Below are 14,118 nucleotides of genomic sequence, written 5' to 3'. Positions count from 1 at the left end.
AATTAACCTGAAGGTTTCCTGTTCCAGAAGGCAATGACTCTATAATTGACAGATGGTGATAAAATCCTATAACTTTATTGCTAGTGTTTGTGCAGATTGAAATATGGATGTCATTGCACATCTCTGAAACAGATTCAGACAAGCCTAATGATTCTAGATGTGTCTGTAGAATCTCTGACAAGGTCATATGTTCACATAAGCTGAAGATAAAAACATTTTTTAGGGATAAACATTTTTTGCTACACAGAAATATAAATACATACCGTGATATGAAGGCCTTAACTTGGTAGCTAAATTTAACACGTGTGGTAGCTCGTATTTATGTGCCCACCTGTTATCAAAAGGCATGTGTAGTTTCACATGATTGTACCACTTCTAGTAACCAAACTACTTCTAATTACCTATGTACTTTGTAGGTACCATAATGTACTGCTTTCACTATCCATGATAGCCATAACTTAAATTGTTACGGACATCTAGTTATTCTATCATTTCCTTGGGTATATTCTTCTGATTATAAGCAGTAGTACCTCATGGATTGCATATCTGTTGCTCTGAGAACTGGTACTTTCATTTACCTCCTATCACCTTCAGACAGGCTTTCCAGTATCTCAACTGCACACTTAAGCATGCCCTAGTGTTTTGTGTAAGGAGACCCTTAAAGCACTTGGTAGGATGTAGATTTCCCATGTACATGCTTGATTACAGCAGTTAGCCTTTGCACTGCTGTTGCCAGCATACCTGCCTGTTTTCAGTTGTTATGTGAAAAACTATTTCTCAGATTAAGTCAACTCAGGTTGTAGGTTTGTTTCACAGTACACTGGCTGTCATTCCCTGTGCTGGAGAGAGAGAGAGTGGTTGAATTACTGGGGAGAAAAGGATGAGGAACAAAGTAAGCACCTGATGGGAGGAAGTGCCGCATTAGTTCTATGGGATTTTCTAGAGGTAAAACCACAATGCTGTAGGTGGGAGGATACTTTTGCTCCAGTAATGCTGGCAGGAGATGCAGTTTTTGCCTGATCTTTAAATAAAAATCTGAAATCTTGGATACCTGCACAACACAGAAGGGATTAAAAAAAAAACCCAATTATTACATTGTTGTGCAGTACAAAGTGCTCAAGTGGATTTGTAAGATTTTTGAGATTTGTGGTAGCAGCCACGTTCCCCTGTTTTTGCAGGGCAGTGTGCTCGAGGCAAGCCTAAACTAGTCTGAGAGCTCTTCCTACGGCTGTGCACTACCTTTGCACATCCTTTGGGGTAGCCATGACAACCACCGCCTGGTCCTGGTGAACAGCTGATGATCTTGCTAGCTGCTCCAGCTCAGCTGGTGATCACTGCCTGCTTTTTGCAGGGAGTGTTTATTGATTTTCCAAATTGTTGTTCTAGTTAGGCAGTCCCTCCCTCTTTGATGTTTTGTTTGGTATGATTGCCAACCAGAAATCATGGAGACTAAAAGTGCCTGTGACAGTTACCGTGTTTACTAACTGGCCCAGCAGTAGGGACTGAATTTAACCATCTCGTATCTTTTCATGATTAATCTGCCATAAACATGACACAATTCTGTTTGGGTATGAGGGAAAGGAGGAAGCACCCAACTCCTACCTAGATACATAGGGTTTTTTTAGCTCTGATCAGCAGGGCCTCCTCCCTAATTAAATTCATCTCTCACATTATAAAATTGGTCTGCCAGACTTCTGTCTGTTCCTGCAGATGCTCTTCTTTCCAGAAGAGAATTAAATCAGTCCTGTTACCATACTTGTTTTTCTTCCCAAGCTTTTCCTATCCTATTCTGATAGGAACAAATCAGCTTTTTTTTTTTTTTTTTCCATTTGTGCTTCCTAAAGCTTTAGTGTTTAGGTTGCATGTAGCCAAGAGTAATCTTTGAGGCAACTAATCTTAATTACGTCTGTTTACTGAGAAACTAAGGCAATGTATCACACCTTTATTTAGGAGGTTTTTAAAGCTATATGTGAGTTTCTTTATAAAACCCACAGTCTGTAAAGGTGTAAAAGACAAATTATAATCCCTTGTTTTTCAACCTGTCTGACATGTACAAGGTACAGGAATTCAACCCTTGATTGAATTTTGGTACTTTCCTACATGAAGTCCAATTCCACAATTCATAGTACTTCATGTCTGTGAACTCAGTTTGAATTTGTTGATATGATATTAGGAAGAAATTCTTTCCTGTGAGGGTGGTGAGGTGCTGGCACAGGTTGCTCAGAGAAGCTGTGCCTGCCCCATCCCTGGCAGTGTTCAGGTCTAGGTTGGACAGGGCTTTACGTATTCTGGCCCACAGCAGGGGGGTTGAAATTAAATGGTCTTTAAGGTTCCTTCCAAGCCAAACCATTCTATGCTATCTCTCAAAATATCTTGGCTTGGAGAGGATGTTTGCCCCTTTTGCATTTCTCTGAAAGCATATGCAGTGAATTGAATAGTTCAGAGTTTGTGGGTGTGAGGGGGTGATGTTCTACTTCCTCTTAGTCATTCCAGCCTTATGCTTAGGGAAAAGCAGGAGCTATAGTTAATCAGTCCTGAATTCTAGTCTGTCTGTGTTTTTCTTTAAATGTTACTTAAACTGGTGTTCCCTCTGCCTGCCTACAGGATTACATCTCTGGTGGCCACAGGGCAAACAGGAATGCTGCCCTTAAACTGAGCTGGTTGTGAGCTGTTGTAGAAAAGTGTTAAGCTGGATTTCAGGACTGATGAAACCTTTACAGAAGGTTTCTGAAACTTTGAATGAAAAAGTTTCCTGGGAATTCAGCTAGTCATGACCTCTCTGCCAGTACCTACCTAATGTCATATACCTGGAGTCTCTTTTTTAATTAAGTAATGTGTGAGGGAAGTGGAAAAAAAAAAAAAGAGAAAATCAAAGATGTCTTTCAGTTATGTTGTCTCCAAGAAACTCTCAAACACTGCACAGAAGAGTGTCCAAAGGCAAAAAAAGCCCCCAGACAAGACAGGCATGTCTCTGTACCCAGAGCAGAACCACCAGAAGAACCACGCAGGAATATCAAACTTAATGGAACTGATACTCAGATAAAGAAGTGTGTTTATGTTGGAGAAGCCAATTTACATTGATATTGTGGTACAAGTTGCCTGGTAATATCAGGTATAACTGTGCAATGAGGTCTCATCTGGAGGTACAGTTGTTTCTCAGATGTTTGAAGCATTGTTTAGTGTTCTGTTACTGCATTTTCCCCCCATGAACAGTTGTAAGAAAGGACAAAACTAATGCTCTGACAGAACTGTATAGCAAGCAATGGTTTGTGATAACGCAATTGTTTTTCAAGAAGAGGCTATTACAAGGAGAGTGTTTTGTCTTTTTGCACTAACTCATCAATTGCCTTGTAGGGGAGAGTGGTGTTAATGCATCCTTAAAGATAAAATAAAATAAAATGTAGATTCTGCCTGAGACTGGCCCTCAAACAAGAAATTTGTATCTTTCCACTTAACATTGGCGTAATGGAGAAGTCAAAGTAATTTGAATAGCTTTTTTTGTGTTCATATAGATAGCCAATAAATGCAAAATGTGTGCAGTAATATTTGAAACTGATAGTTCTTGATTTTTTAAAACATTGTTCGATGTGAATTTTGTCTCCTTTTCAGCTGATCCAATATATTTAGCTAAATTTCATTGATGCAGAAAGCAGTGACGAACTATACTGGTGAGAACTCTGAGGAAGAGTCTAAAAAGTTTTATGATACTTACGGGGTTTGTTTAAGTTCCTGGACATGCACTACATAATATTCAGCTTCATTTCCTTCACTTGAAGTATATTTGTGAATAGGGTACAGTCAGTTTTAGAAATGCTCTCTATACTGCTGCGGAAACAAAACAGAGTGCCCTGTGCTCTGAGGAGAGATGCTGAGAACATGCCGCACCATAGTGAGCGCTCAGCTGTTTTTTTGGATCAAGGCCTGCTCATGAGGAGGCATGAGGAAGCATAAACCAGAAGTAATACAGCCTAAAGTAAGGCAGAATCAGAGAAGCAGTAACTGTTATGACTAGAATGATAATTAAGAGCTGGATTCCCTGTTGTCAGTAGAACACTGTACGTTTGTACCAGAAGTGCAAGAAGGATTAAACTGAAGAATTTACCGCAGACATTTCAGTTTGGATAGATGAGATTAGACTGTTTTCACATTGGCTGGCAAGGACTGACCAAATGTCTGTCCTGCTTTACAGCCTTCTCCCCACTATAACCCACAGATCTTCAGTTTGCAAGGGAAGATGCTTTAATGCATTGTACTTTTAGTCATACATTGTGAGGCGCATTTTTCACAAATATCTTGAGAACACTGCCAGCAAAAGATCTGGTCACATCCTCTGCCTATACCTGGGTGTTCATTCCTGTCTCTCTGGCTCTCTTCCTTTTCCTTGGACATGTGTATGGGGAACTTCACAATGAATTCTATTAGAAAACCTCTCTAGACTAAAAGCGGGGACAAAATCTAAGTTACTTGGCTTTAATTTACTCCTACTGGGGACTTAAATTCTGTACAGCTTAACCTCTTTTATTGCCATCCATGGGATTTAAGCAAGTATTAAAAAACTGAGTTTGTTTGGTGCTTTGTCATGCAAAATCATTTCAGTACGAATTTTATTTGTCCCCATCTATGTTCCTACTCTATTTTCTGTCCAACTAAATAGTTGCAAATTTTATAACTTGATTGTCTCACATGAAGAGCTTTTCTGCAGGAGGAAAGATGACTTTGATCTGTTGGGGTTTTTTAGCATTGTCTGATACCAAATAGACTATTCAAATGCTAATAAAATAACCTACACGTTAAGCACTTAATGAAGATGTATAAATTTTCTCCCTTGTTCCCTCCTGCAGTTATTTAAGTCTGTCTGGCAGTAGTACATATGACAAAAATCAGTGATGGAGTGCTGAATAGCTGCCTCTGCAACCAAATGGGGAAATTTCCTTTTTTAAAGATTCTTATATCTGTTGTAACCTTGTCAGGTCTCAAAGTGAACTCAAACAGTTCTTGATACTGGGGGGTGAAGCTTAGCTACCTGTATAATTGCATCAACATTGAACAACACTATTTCTTCGCTTAGATTAGGATGTGAGATTCCCCAGACTTGCAGGCCATTTTAAAAGCCATGATGATGCTTTGGGTTCATCCTCAACAAAAGAAAGATAAGCTTTTGCTTGTTTATTTTTAGAGTATTGGTTTTAACACTGCTACTGTTCTTTACCTCCTGCGTGCCATAACTTTATAAACCAGTTTTTAGGATCCTAAAATAGGAGACTAATACCTGGGCTCAGTCTGTCACAGTGATGTGCTGAATGAAGTCTTATATTATACATATAATACACTGGGAGAGTGCTATGCTCTGCCCTTTTTTTTTTTTTTTCTTTTTTTTTTTTAATAAATCTAGAATGCCTGTGATCACAAGGAAAACAAATCCAGTTATTTCCTGTGACAGAAACACTAATAACCTAAAGTCAATAATTAATAAATGGGCAGGTTAAAAAGTTAACTGCTGTAAGAAAAGCAGTTATTAGGAAAGTTTGTGGGATGTTGATGTTTTGGACTGCTTCAGTCTTTGTGTAATAAATAGCAATGGTCATGGCTCTGGTTGAACTGTTTTCCATTGGATGGCAGTGAAGTAATGGGTAGTTTTGTAAGTGTACTGAAGTATGTAGTCATCAAGTAATAAGCACAATATGAAGCTGGTGCTTTAGGCTTATATGACTTACAGTGCTGTTCTTAAATGGAATAAGAGCCTTTGGTGGAGATTTTTGATATCTTGCTAAGAATGAGAGAAAGATTGATCAGGTAGTCCAGAGAGATGAAGTGAAGCCAGCATAGAGGAGGGCTTATTAGAAATTGAGAAAAGGGGCATATTTCTTACATATATGGAAGCAAATGTCAGAAAGGAGATGTGAGGTAGGGGAGAAGCAAGGCTCCAGCAGCCGTGTCGCCCTAGGATTCCCTAAGGCATGAGTGATTGCTGCACCAGTTCACCTATTTAATTTTTTCAGTGCAAAAATAAACAAAAAGCTGCTCCATGGATAGGGGACAGGAAATACCTTAACTAGTGACTGCATAAGCTACTACCAAGGCATGTATGTGTACCCTGTTGCTTTTTATGTTTTCTCAGCTGTAAAATATGAGTACTAATGCTTAAATTACATATTGTTCAGTGTTGTGTGAGTTAATCAGATAATGCTACATAGGCCTTTGAAGATAAAATGTGTACTGTAAGTATTGTATAACACTTACTAAGGGTTTCCGTCAGGTATTTGGAAGCACACAGTAAGTGCGGGCACAGGAGAGCTGGGAAGCATAAGGCAGAGGCACTGGGGTTGACTACATGCGTGTTGACTTCAGTCGAGCAACAGAATAACACATTCACAGAAATTTGTCCCATGCTGACAAGACCTGCAGGCTGGCACAACAACGTGTAGGCGCTTCTGGACTAAAGCTTTTAGTCTTTCACTGTCTAACTTTCTCCTTTGGGAATCTTTGTTTCGTATGTGTTAGAGAATAAGTGGTGAAGAGAAGGAATTGAAATGCAAGCTCTGTCGGCTTGGTATTTCTGACCCAAGACGCATGGCAGTAGTGGGTCAGATGCCAAGGTAGCTTGGAGTTTAAAGGGAAAAAATGGAAGGATGGAGATAGATGCACACTACTCCAGGAGCTGGAATTTTAAAATCAGTAGTTGTGTGATGAGCTGTACTGTGGTAGGGTGAGAATTGTTGCTTACTGAAACATTTTAGCAAAGCTTGGAGGATGGATTAGTCAGAATCATTAATGCTAACCTCTTTTTGCTATTTTGTTTACTTCCTTGTTTCCCCAGTAGATATTTCTCACTGATGTGTACAGTAACTTTATCCTCTAAAGATCTCTGAGGGGGTGTTGTCTCTTAGCTAGCGTAACTACCTAACTTTTCACCATTATTTAAGGGATTCCATTGGTAACTACGTCAAGATTTTTTTTCAAAGAATTTTTGGCTGCTTGTCATGTCTTTTACAACTGAGCAACATCACGGTACATTTCAGTTGTCACCCGTGTCCACAAATTCTGTTATGGTGCTTGAAATAGGAATTAGCATCTGGGGCTTAGAGTGACTTGGATGAATAAATTGTATCTTACTGGAAGGTCAAATGAAAGTAAAGTAGATTTGTAGGTCTCCCAGGTGAAGAAGTACAGGAACACATACCGATTCCAGATCAGCATTGCTAACAATTACAACAGTATTAAAAAGTAGAAGCTGTTGCTATGTCTTTGAGGCCTTTTTCTGTACAGGCAATGTTTTGTTAATCTGTGGCTGAAAGACTTGAAAAACTTTTACGTCCATAATGAAGTAGTCTGTTTTTTTATGTATATAGATTTTTACTTCTGTTTGAACAGTACATCTTTTAGTGTTGCTTCCAAATAACTGAACCGTGCACTGAACTCCAGTTAGGTTTTTTTTTTTTTCCTCATAGATTTAAGACTAAAAAGTTTACTATTCTTTTTTTTTCCTCATGTTGAATATATTACTACTTAAACAAGATTAACCTATTTTCTCTAAAATTTATCTTGCAGATCTTAGAATCTCAAGACATGTATTTCCTTGGACTGTTGTCTTTGCTTGCTTTGCAAAGCAAAGCCTTCAAGATAAATTTTCCTGATGAAACCATTGCTGAGCTTTCTGTGAATGTTTACAATCAGCTACGAGCTGCAAGAGAAGATGAGAATATTCTTTTCTCTCCTCTGAGCATTGCAATAGCCATGGGAATGGTAGAGCTTGGAGCCCATGGAACCACTCTGAAAGAAATTCGGCATTCATTGGGTTTTGACAGCTTAAAAAATGGTAAGTCCTTTTAATCATGTTTTACTATGGAGCTTTTTATCTGAAAGAAACAGATGGCAATGCCTGAACAATGATGCAAGTGGCCCGGTCATGTCCATGGGTTATTAATCAGTAGGCTTCTTGGCATCCTGTTTGATGGCCTGAGCATGCTGAAGCATCCTTTACTGGGTTCTGCATAAACTGAGAGATGAGAACATCAGGTGCTTGGCTTGGGCACCTGAATTTGCACTTGAGCAACCTGAAGCAGTTGCAGGTGACTGTTGATCTTGGTTTCTGTCTGTGAAATAAGCTTGTCTTTGCCTTGAGAGTTATAAGAAGATTTTTAGGAACATCTGATTATAATGAAGCCAGAAAAGAAAACTAGTGGCTCCAACAATGTTGCTTATAAGAAAATATGAAAAGCATAGTAATTTAGCTGAAAATGTCTCTTACTTTATGCACAAATTGTTTGGTTCTTGTAGGTAGAACCTGTAGGTTCTTTACCCTGATTCTGTGTCACTAATGTTCTTTCTACATTGCATAATGTCCCATGCAGATATACAAGCTAATCAGGAAATATAAGCATTGTGGCTATTTCAGTACAATATGCCATGTGATCCCATCAGCCTTTCTGAGAAGCAGGATTCAGTTCTTCAGCAGAAAACATTACTACCATGCTGTTCCATTTGTAGTATGGGATGGGATAATTCATGGACCTGGATGTACTGCTGAATGCGAGTTTCAACTGTTAGTGCACGTGACTGTAATGTGACTGCAAATGGACAATATTGGTGAATGGCAAAAAAAATTGCTTGGAAGAGGCAATTTCTGTTAATTTTGATATAAAAGTAATTGGTTTAAAACCTGAATGATAATTCTTACTCACATAATGTGCTGGATTTCTAAGTCTTTGATAAAAGGATCCTGGGGAGGAATTTCTGAATATAGTGTTCAAGATGTGTTCAACAGTACCACTGCACAGATGATGTCTCTCTGTGGAGACTACAGCACGTATTTGGTTCCACAGTGTGTCTTTAAAACATTGATAAATTATCCCTTAGCACAAGACACACAAGTGTGACTTGTAAGAATGATTTTTTTTACTTTTTTTTTTTAATTCCTCTTTTGGTGGTGAAAGAATTACTGTTGATAACTTTGTCTGTGATGGAATTCAAATGTCTCATTAATTATGCTAATTATAGATAATAGAAAAAATAAGCTCTAAATAACATGTTCTGCATTGTAGATTGTTCTTTCAGATCTCAAGGTGTTTGGAAAAAAGACTGCGAACTTCAGCAGAAAAAAAACCCTTCCTCTTCTGAAACAGAAAATCTGTTTTTGTTTCCTTAGGTGAAGAGTTTACATTCTTAAAGGACCTTTCTGATATGGCAACTACTGAAGAAAGTCATTATGTTCTGAATGTTGCTAATTCTCTCTATGTGCAAAATGGATTTCATATCAGTGACAAATTTCTGCAGCTGGTGAAAAAATATTTTAGAGCTGAAGTAGAGAATGTAGATTTCAGCCAAAGTGCAGCTGTAGCTACCCAAATCAATAGATGGGTGGAGAATCATACAAATAGTAAGTCCATGTGATTCTTTTGTATACTTCCTGCAGTAAGTGTTTGTGTTTCTGAAGTATTACAGTGGTGTTGAATTGTTGCCTTGGCTTTTATCTCTTACATTTGAGACTACAGTATCTCTTTGCGTAAAAAGAATTCTAGTATCTGTTCTTTGTGAAATTATAATTTTTTTCCTGTAAAGGTATGATCTCTCTTAAGTAATGTTAGCCATGGCTAATCATGTAGTAGTATCTGAATATTTTTTTCACCTGTCTGCTATCTTAAAGAACCTGTAATATTTACTGAAGGAGAATGTTTTACTGGTAGACTTTTTAATAGTATTTGAATACTGATTTTGGTATTAAATTACAAAAAATTAGGTAAGTACTGTTACTAACTGCAGACAAGTTGTCTACAAAGGGGTTATTGGTGTATGCTTTGAATGGCTGGAGTTGATCTCTAAGAAACTCAGTCGCAAGGTAGTAAGAACAGAATACAAAGGAATACAGAAGATAATTTTAAACCACAAAATCAGACCCTGTAATGTAATCTTTTCCAATGCAAGGAACTGTCAACAGGGCTTCACAACAAAAATTTGCAGCAGGGGAATAAACACAAAATTACTGTTGTAAATATGCATATTCAGATCTGCATGATTTAGGTCTTGCTTCGCCTGTGGAATCCCAAATAAGTGACGTTTTCTGAATACATGCAGAGCCTCAAGGTATGGGAGTGAGGTTAGTCCCTTGTTGTGGGGATCAAAGCATTATCGCATTCTACTTCATCTGACATGCTCTGGAGGTTGATATTTTAATAGTAATTCAACAGGGGTCTCACTCTAGCATCAGTTATACGCTTGTGAATGTGAAGGTACTGGAATCCTCTATAATGACTTAACACATCACCATTTAGTCTGAACATTTAAGAGTCCACAATGCTTAATGGAAATGTATGGCACTAAAGTGGAAAAACACCTTATATATTAATTCATTTCATTTTGAATATTCTCTGGGTTTTTTTTTTTCCAAGGGAAAATAGCAGCTACTATATTCATACTAAATTCTGCCCTTTATCTGAAGTTACAGAAATAGAGGGAATTTAAGTGATGCAACAGATTGCAGAGTGTTTTCAGAGAAACATGGTGTCTATCTGAAGAAAAATTAGAATTCTTTCTTTTAGAAGGAACAGCAAGAGTTCTACTTAACACCTGCCATGTGCTGACCGAGTTCCTAACCTTGCCCTGGAAGGAGCTATGTAGAGCTAACAAAGGCAGCTATGGGTCTCTTAGGGGTGGGTTGCATAGTAACAGTGCCTCAGCCTGGTCTCTGACCACTAGAACTCATTCTCTCCTGCCTGCTAGCTCATACGGTAGAGGCTCATTTTCTCATTAGAAAAGGGGTACAAGACGGGCAGGTTTCCAATTCTAGCGTGTTAAGCATAATGGGAGGGTCAGAGAAGAAAATACAACTGTCCAGGGTTTTTCTGGCCAGGAAAATTCTTAGTGTTACATTAGTCTATTAACAAGATGTGACTGAAAATATAAGGGAATATGATGTATTAAATATAAATAGAAAAATTGGAAGTGTGTTTCTTCTTAATCCTTTGTTTGTTTGTGTTTTTGTTTTTTCTTTCTCAGTTACAGAGAATGAGTGTAGCAGTATTGGTCACATCTCATTTCTATGAATGCTCTAGATAAAATGAAGTACAAACAGCGACCCAGAAGAAATACTGCCCTTTGATACATAAATTTCACAGCAGTTAGTGTCATATGCTCCAGAAAGCAAAATTAATTTGTATTTTAAACCATGGATTAAGAAGTAATAATCTGAGAAATGTGTTTATTTTAACACCTTGCTTTGCAATATCGGTTAAAATAAAAGTGAGCAAGAAAGCTATCGGAAGTAAGCTGTAATTCTTTAGGAATAGTGACAAATTGGACAGTGCACCAAATTTAAACAAGTCTAAATTATTCTGCTTAAAAGCAAGCCATTTAAGATGAACTAAAGCAGGTAACAGACTGTATTCTGATGTAAATGACCTGAGAGTTAGGAGCAAAGCAGCTGCCATGCTCAGCTGGTACCTCCCATGAATAGAGCAGATGCTAAACGGTTGGGGTTTTTTGCTTTTCAAGAGCTAATGTCAGCAGAACAAATGCTACGAATTTATGGGGGATTTTATAATTATTCTGTACTTAGAAGTCAGTATGATATTACTGAAAGTGAATGCTTCCTTCAGAATTGCCCAGGTGAAGGTTCCAGTGGGTACACTTATGCGCTTTAAATGAAGCATATGTTTTAAGTGCTTCTTTGTATTGGAGCCAGAGTTTGTAGAAGTTTTGGTGTTAAGACAGTAGTGCTGAACTGTATTATAGCACCAGTACAAACATTGCTTATGTGAGTGACCCCTTTTCCACTTGGTTCTATTGTGTGTATATTTACGTAGTGATCAAGAAACAGTTGACCTAACATGTCCTTAATGGAAGGGTTTACACACCTACACTGTGATTTAGGTTTACAAAACATTGGCAGTTTAATTCGAGATTTAATGAAACATCTGAATTGGAAATGACATGGTAGCACAGCTTTTTTTTTTTTTTTTTTTTTTTCATTTTTCAAGCTGTCTTAGGTTTTCATTTAATGCTCAATTTGATATACAGACTGACATTTGGTTTTCTTCTTAGATATGATCAAGGATTTTGTGTCTTCAGGAGATTTTGGTTCTCCAACTCATTTGGCTCTCATCAACGCAATCTACTTTAAAGGCAATTGGAAATCACAGTTCAGACCTGAAAATACAAGAACTTTTTCTTTCACTAAAGACGATGAAAGTGAAGTGCAGATTCCGATGATGTACCAGCAGGGAGAGTTTTACTATGGTGAGTTGGAGCCTTAGCAGCTTTAAAGCTAATAAATCTTTCCTGAATAGGTATGTTGCAGTAATACTCGTTTGTGGTGTTGTCTGTTCTTTCACCTAGAACTTTAAATGTGGTGTTTGTCCAGTGAAATATCTCTGGTTTTGGCGTCTTTTTGTAGTGTGCGTTCTTGTGTGTTATATAGCAGCATCTATAAAGAGCTCTTTCTTGATAACTTTTTAGGTATGTGTGTGATGCCACATGGCAGATTTCAGAATGTTTATCCATTAAATCTAACCTCTTTACAATTCCTGAGCTAGTCTTGCTTCTTGCAAAATATTTTTCTTATTCTGTGCTAAATATTTAAACAAATGTTTGCTTGTTACTGTTGTAGTATCCTTAGGGAGGTAAAATAGGGGTTCTTTGAACAGCAGAACTAAGGATCATTTTTTCTTGAGCTTGAGCCCTAAGTGAGTTCTACAGTGTCTCACACTGCAGTATTTTGCTCAGTCTCATCATTGAAAAATTCTCTTGAATAGAAAACCTCTGCCTGTTTCCATGAAAGTCTTGGCAGCCTTAACAACTTTCCTACTTCTCTCTAACCAATTGAAGTTAGGTAATAGGTTAAAAAGTTTGATTATTTACAACCTGATTGCTTGTTTCTGTAAGAAAGCAGATGGTAAGCCTCAAATCTTATGATGAAGACACCAATATAAATTTCATACAGAAAAAAGAGGGTCACTTTTGGTTCTACACCTAGTAAATACTGCCTAGCATTAGCCTTTGGTTTTTTTCCCTGTCTCCAGTGAAAACAAAAGAAAATACTTCTACTAGCTTTTGCTGTTTTTGTTTTTCTCTTGTAGGAGAGTTCAGTGATGGATCCAACGAAGCAGGCGGTATCTATCAAGTTCTGGAAATACCATATGAGGGAGATGAGATTAGTATGATGATCGTTCTTTCCAGACAGGAAGTTCCACTGGTCTCATTGGAACCACTGGTTAAAGCCTCATTGATTAATGAATGGGCTAATTCTGTAAAGAAGCAAAAAGTGGAAGTATATTTACCAAGGTGAGAATATGCTCCTGTGTCAATAGAAGGGGAAGAAGGACTGCCTTCAAATTGATCAGAGTAGCAGAGTAGGTAAAACTTGAACACCTTGAACAAGCCTGCAGTTAGGTAGCACCCGCATGGAGGTTGCTTTGACAATAAAGCCCAGGGGGTGTGCAGTGCCGGGTGATCGTTTGAGCAACAGATGAACACTGTGTGTTTTGCATCTTTTTCCTATATGAGTTCTAGAAAGGAAAATTTCATTGTCGGGACCATAGCCATTCTGAATGATGTTCAGAGTATTGCAGAACTCATTATGGCTAAGTTCCATTTAGACAGGAACCATAGAAATATTGCAAGTCTGAATTAACAAAAGCTAAAGTGTTTCATTTAGTTCCTAATTAGATTTCTGTATTCTGCTAATTTAAAAAGTTCCAATGGTGTGTGTCTGTGTAGATACAAATGGTTGAGTGTTGAGAAGTAATTCCAATCAATTTGTCTTTTGTCTATTTTCTTAGTTGTAGTAACTGATATTTTCTCTTAGAGGAGCAATAGAACAGCAAGATGCTGCTACCAGAAGGGATGCAACTTCTGTCAGTTTATTTGTAGACATAAGTTGTGTATGCTTCATAACTTATTTGCTCACATCTATCTCTTAGTTATCTTGCCCAGAATTTGGTTTCATCTGCCTTCAAGTATTTTTCATGCTTGCCCTACACTTGACTTAGTAATGGAGTTGTTTACTACTAAATGTCACTGATGTGTAGTTAGATCATGATGTCCTTTCAAGTGATTCATAATGATTTCATTAAAGTGTTTGTATAACAATATGGCATGAGTTTGATGTGGATCACTTCTATTTAT

The 14,118-nt window shown here is 37.8% G+C and overlaps 1 protein-coding gene across 1 annotated transcript in view; it reads left to right on the top strand.

Moving 5' to 3' along the window:
- SERPINI1 (serpin family I member 1) overlaps positions 1-14,118 on the top strand; it is a 51,015-nt gene that overhangs the window by 18,441 nt on the left and 18,456 nt on the right. The window contains exons 2-5 of the mRNA XM_065674629.1: positions 7,549-7,816; positions 9,146-9,376; positions 12,037-12,231; positions 13,071-13,275. Coding sequence (XP_065530701.1) covers positions 7,567-7,816; positions 9,146-9,376; positions 12,037-12,231; positions 13,071-13,275 — 881 coding nt within the window. The 5' untranslated portion in view covers positions 7,549-7,566. The remainder of the gene's footprint in view (positions 1-7,548; positions 7,817-9,145; positions 9,377-12,036; positions 12,232-13,070; positions 13,276-14,118) is intronic.

The sequence above is a fragment of the Lathamus discolor genome, chromosome 3 (genome assembly GCF_037157495.1).
Source record: "Lathamus discolor isolate bLatDis1 chromosome 3, bLatDis1.hap1, whole genome shotgun sequence".
In the NCBI taxonomy this organism is placed as follows: domain Eukaryota; kingdom Metazoa; phylum Chordata; class Aves; order Psittaciformes; family Psittacidae; genus Lathamus; species Lathamus discolor.
Note: the sequence above shows the minus strand (reverse complement) of the source record. Positions and strands in the feature narration are given on the sequence as shown.